This window comes from Alosa alosa, chromosome 21 (genome assembly GCF_017589495.1).
Source record: "Alosa alosa isolate M-15738 ecotype Scorff River chromosome 21, AALO_Geno_1.1, whole genome shotgun sequence".
Classification (NCBI taxonomy): Eukaryota; Metazoa; Chordata; class Actinopteri; order Clupeiformes; family Clupeidae; genus Alosa; species Alosa alosa.
In genome coordinates, this window is record NC_063209.1 from 18,401,315 (window position 1) to 18,407,369 (window position 6,055).

At 45.0% G+C, this 6,055-nt stretch overlaps 1 protein-coding gene across 1 annotated transcript; it reads right to left on the reverse strand.

Moving 5' to 3' along the window:
* Window positions 1-1,454: 1,454 nt before the first annotated feature.
* Window positions 1,455-3,607, reverse strand: cebpa (CCAAT enhancer binding protein alpha). The gene has a single exon (XM_048231397.1). The coding sequence runs from the start codon at window positions 3,347-3,349 to the stop codon at window positions 2,456-2,458; it is 894 nt and encodes a 297-aa protein (XP_048087354.1). The 5' UTR covers window positions 3,350-3,607; the 3' UTR covers window positions 1,455-2,455.
* Window positions 3,608-6,055: the final 2,448 nt, after the last annotated feature.

Genomic DNA, 6,055 nt, shown 5'->3' on the forward strand with positions numbered 1-6,055 from the left:
TGTATGTTTCAGCTATCTGTGTTTAGGGCTGAAATGAGATGTACTGTGTGTGTGTGTGTGTGTGTGAGAGAGAGAGAGAGAGAGAGAGAGAGAGAGAGAGAGAGATACTGTGATGATATCAGTGGCGGTTGATGACATTGTGTCTTGCTGAAGATCAATGGCTGAGGCTTGAGCTACTCTGCTGACTCCATCAGCCTGTGTGTGTGTGTATGTGTGTGTGTGTGATTCCTAACTCCATCAGCCCGTGACTGACCAGGTCAGGCCACTGACCACTGAGCCGGTCAATACTCAGCCACTGATACAGTCAGAAATCACACACACATACACACACGCACGCACGCACACACACACACAGGACACACAAACGCACGCAGACACACACACACACACACACACACAGAGACCTATACTAAGCCACTGATACAGCCTCACCTGCTCAGTCAGAGGTCCAAATCCATTCAGTACACACACACACATACATACACACATACACTCACTAACTCTCTCTTCCAAGTACATAAAACTTAATCAATTGGAACTGAGAGTCAGCCCTTCCATACAGATTCAGTCGCCTCTCAGGACACTCAGAAAGGCCCCAATACTCCTATTGGCTGTTTAAAGACAAAGATCTATTCCTCTGGTGGAAAAGGGGGGCATTCCTCGCTTCCTGTCTCTGCAATATGGTGTGTGTGTGCAGTGTTTGTGTGTGTGTGAGAGAGAGAGAGAGAGAGAGAGAGAGAGAGAGAGAGAGAGAGAGAGTGTGTGTGTGTGTGTGTGTGTGTGTGTGTGTGAGAGAGAGTTGTTTTTCTGCATCAGCTCTGCATACACTGACAGAGGAACTGGGAGATCGGGGCCTCTGCAGGACTGATACACACACACACTAGGGGTCTATGGTAGTGTTCTGCACAGAGCAGGACTGATACACACACACACACACTAGGGGTCGATGGTAGAGTTCTGCACAGAGGAGGACTGATACACACACACACACACACTAGGGGTCTATGGTAGTGTTCTGCACAGAGCAGGCTGACGGCATGACGAGGCAGGTTGGCTGCACACTTGCCTGCTCCCAACGACCAAGTATAACAGGCACTGCTCATGCACTGAGGACTGGAACTTGTTTTGTTTTTTCATTTTGTTAATTTGTTAAAACAGTAATAAAAATGTTTGTGGTGGTTTTGTGGACAAACATTAAAATCATGGCAAATCGTGTTAATCGTATAATCCTGCTCAAACTGTCTGTCTAACCAGTGCCCCCTAGCGGCCAACATCCTTTGCACAGAAGACCGAAGACTGCACTCGTACATAGCCTATAACAAGCTTGCAAGCAAATCTTCTGATGCATTTTCAGACTATGGCATGCATGACTGAATTTTTAAAAAATGTTTTATAGTAATAATAGCGATGAAGAACAGCAATAAACTTTTAAATAAAACATGATGTCAGATGGATAAGGGGAATAGCTCTTTTATTATATTTGTTAAAATATAAGTTTCATTTAACAATTAAAAAGTAACTGAAACATTTGTTATATTGTATTCACAAATATGGCATGGGTAGGAAAAGTGCTTCGTTTAGGCTGTGAATGTTTCGAATGACAAAAACCACCCAGTTGAGACGATGAGTGTAGAGTGAGAGCATAGTCAAGGCACTCGTGTCATTTTCTTACAAAAATACAGATCTGATCGACTAAGACACACACCACATTTCTCTGCGAAATCAGAGGCATTTTCAACATTTGTTACAAATCAACCCGACAAGACAGTAAGCTATCACTCTAACTCTTTCACATTTTAATACAATATTATTTTTCAGCGTATAAACCCGGGCTGGGGAGTGCGAGCAGTCGCCTCCAGATCAGTACCCGAACTTGTATGGTTGCTTGATGTGGTCGTTCTGTACGACATTTAGTGCATACAAACTGCTGGTGCGAAAGGTATACAACAGTAAAGACCTGCTGCTTTTCAGTGACTTTAGTGACGTGGTTTTATGAACTCGTCCCCAAATAGTCTGTTTTCGTTTCTGAAAAAAAAGGCATCTCTGACTTATGAAAACTATACCACCTTCTCTATTACACAGTAAAGGCAAAGCCTTGTGCACATAACAATTATACAGCTCCAGCAACAAAGGTACAGTTTAACAAGAAGGCATCTATTTGAAACATGAGATAGGACTTGCACTGTAAAATGATGTCCTATTTTAGCTGCTCTTACAGGTCAGCGTAGCTAGCGCACAATCTGACATAGGACGCATCGTAAGAATTAGTCCACTGTTTAAAATTATGGAGATGATGAGCTTATTGTTTTTTTCTTACAAAAGGCACACAGATAAACCAACAGCTGCCTGCTTTTTAAACAGTTTAAGGTTTAAAGGTCTGCCACGGTGAGTAGATCCAGCCGTTCGTCACCCACCGTCCGACCACTATTAGTCCAGCAAAGTCCAAAGTCCATCCCTAGACACAGTTCCCCATAGACTTGACGAACGATCCGTCGGGCAGCTGTCTGAAGATTCCTCGTAAAGTCTCCAGTTCCCGGGTGAGGTGTTCCACCCGTTTCCGTAGTCTATCGTTGTCCGACGACAACTCTATCACCTTTTGTTGCGTCTCCACGTTGCGCATTTTCGCCTTGTCCCGGCTCTTCCTCACAGCGACGTTGTTCCGCTCCCGCCGCAGCCGGTACTCAGCGCTGTTCTTGTCGACGTTTTTCTTGGACTTCCCCCGGTCACTCGCGCCCATCATCTTCATCCCTCCGCCAGGCAGCCCGCTCTGCTGATGGTGCGGACTCGGAACCGGGGTCGGGGGAGGAGTCGGGTGACCCGGCTGAAGGTGCATGGTCGTCTGCGCGCAGTGCGCGATTTGGTATTGGAGGTGAGGCAGATGTTGCGAGTGCGGGTGCATCTGCGCGTGGTGGTAGGTGGATGGCATCGCGTGGCCGAGGTCTTCTTCTTCATGTGGCTCTTGTTTAATCGCCAAGGGTCTCATGCGTGCAGGTGGGTTGTCGTAGATGGGTTCCAGCTTGGAGTCCATGTACGTCATGCAGCCGTACACTTGTGTCTGTTGTCCCGGTGCGCCCTGGGCACCGTGCCCGTGCGGGTAGTCGTAGTCCCCGCTCGCCAGCTTGAGCTTCTCTTGTTTGGAGCTGTTGTGAAATAAATCGGCGAGGAACTCGTCGTTAAAAGCTGCTGGGTCGATGTAGGCTGTGATGTCGATGGAGTTCTCGTTCTCGTAGATGTCACCGAGGTCTCCGCCGGACGCAGGGTCTTTGTAGCAGAAGGCGCCTTGCTGGTTGTGTCCAAGGTTAGGCAGGAGGGGTCGTGGAGCGACCTCGTAGAGGTTGGGCTGCTCCATGGAGTATCTAAAACCCGCCAGACATGGTGATGAACTCCGGGAATCCAGTTTGTAGCAGTACCGGAGTCAGCCGCGCTGGCTAGAGGAACCGTTGGGTGCGGATGAGACCCGGAGAAGTTTTGTGGTGAGGCAGGTCGGCGCGCAGTACGCGATCTGTTACTGGGAGCCTGAATGAGGGTGCACGGGGTTTCGCTGCCTGTGGTACCGTGAGAGGTTTCGCGTCCACTCGTGCACCTTGTGTACCTTGGAGGTCCCTGCTCTGACACTGACAGCCTGCTGATTAGCGCGCTTACTTATACAGTCAGTGTGGCTGCGCACCCAGGTCCTAGCGCACGCCAAGTCGACGCAACATTCGCATTCACGCATGTCATACTGTAGATATCAAACACACTCTGAACTGAATAGGAAATGTTCAGATCTTACAAGACTAGATTTGTTCACATTGTTAAATATCACAATGAGTGTCTCGATCATTTGGAGCATAAAGCTCAACTACATAAAGTATTGGTTACATCTAATAATCATTCCAATGGTGCTTCTTAGAACACTTTAATAAAGTTAGTTAGTTAATTGATGTGATGAGAGCCTGAACCACTTTCAATTTGCCAATATTTAAGTCAAGCAAAAGATACATGAAGACAGAGATGTTTTATTAATAGCCTACATACAGAAATCTGTGTCTGGATGTTCTGTGTCTGGACATATCTGAACGATATAGCCTATTTAAAGAAAAGACAAGGCGTACAGGCAAACATTCGCCAGGTTTATATTTTAGAGAAACAAGCTTTCATCACTTGCATGGCCAGATTAACCATTCAACCCCGATCCACTTCAGCGCTGGTAATGGACTCGGTCTGAAATGTTATTTAGAGCTTTGCGCATTGGCCTAGGACAAATTAAACGCGCAAGCACTGTCAAGTAAGTCTGTAATTATTCATTATCAAGAATAATTATATGTTAATATTAATTAATATAATTATATAATAATAGAGAAGGGAAGAGCGCAATGAGCGTGCGTCTGTTTCACGCGTGCCTTTTCCAGACACTGAATTAGAGAGATGGTTAGAATTAATCAGACGAGTTTGTACAGAAGAATGGAATAGACAAATGCTGCTGCTGGTAGTTTTGGCGAGGACGGATCAGCTGACGCTGAAGTCCCTCTGTGGAATTCAGAAATTGGACACGTGTAATCTTGGTGTGGTCGAATATGCGCATATTTATTTGTCCATGACCTGCGTCAAGAGATAGCCACAATAGGCACAATTCCAAGCGGAGCGATTATTTCGATATTTTGGACAACATGTTGAGAATGTTTCATATTCTCTGGAAACGAGTCTACGTGAGATGTCAGCGTAGTCTGTCTGCACCTGTGACCCCGTATGTAGTCGTGATTCTGGCGCTCTTGTAGCGGAGCTGCTTGCGATAACTCTCTCGAGCTTGGATAAGGACTTCCTTGTCATGCACGACTCGAGGAACAGAGGGCGCGCAGGAGAGAACACTCCCGAGCCCTCTGCTGTCAGGTGGGGGGTTGTGTCACTGAGTGAGAGGTTTCTGGAATCATCACAGATTTCGAGAAAGATATACTTTGCTTCCATAACACTGTGCATTTTGTGCATACCTGCAGCTAAACTTATCCAGTCGTACAGGCGTGTAGGCCCCTATCTCACTTACATTAACATGTATCAATTTGGCAGGTCGCTTTCATCCGAGCGACTTACAGCAATAGAATAACATCCATACCTTTCATGTTCCACAAACATATATTAGTCCAATGTCTGCTAGATTCATCACCATCATTTACACGCCAGTCTTAAATGTTTTTAATGTGCTCCTATCTATTTCTCCGTATTCCCTATATTGAATAGCTACTTTAATGGGGGGTTTTTCCATGTCCAAATAAGTAAGTGTAAAAGACAGAAGAAGAAAAAACGCGACTAGAAGGTATGTGTATGTTTTCTGTTTTCTTCCTGGTATATATGTTAAATATATTTCTATGGGCCAAACTTCTTTTTTTTTCATATATACTATTGTAGGCTAAGTGCATAGGCCTATTTGTAAAAGTGGGTTCGACTCCCGGCCACCACTGTCGTGCCTTTGAGCAAAGCACGACCCCCAGTAGCCTAGGCTACTCCAGGGACATTGGCCTCTGCAATTTGATATGTCGCTTAAAGCGTCATCTAAATACATGCTTTAATGCATAAATAATAAATAATAACTAATTACACCTTCCGTGAAGGAAACTTGATATGTTATAGTAAGATTTAAATATGATTTTGGCATTATCTCATTCCAGCCATGTAGGCCTATGATTCATAGTAATTAACTTGAAGCCATTTTACATTTTTCAGCTGAGAAATGTTAAAGCAGAATCTGACAGAACGTGTTTCAATTCTGCATCTTGCGCTTTGTTGTTACACTCGGGGTAAAGTGTTGTTATTAAAGAACGTGTTTCAATTCTGCATCTTGAGCTTTGTTGTTACACTCGGGGGTCAAGTGTTGTTATTAAAGAACGTCGTTTCTTTGTATCTACTGTATGAAAAAGTCGCTGTTGCTATGATTGTCCCAATGACTGAAGATTTTCTTACATAAACACTTGAAACTAAAAGGTTGCTTTGCAATTGGTTAGACGTCATGTCAATCAGCCTGTGTATTGCATCATGTCTTCACAGTGGGCCCTCTCATTGGCTGAGTTGTCAGATGTCCCTA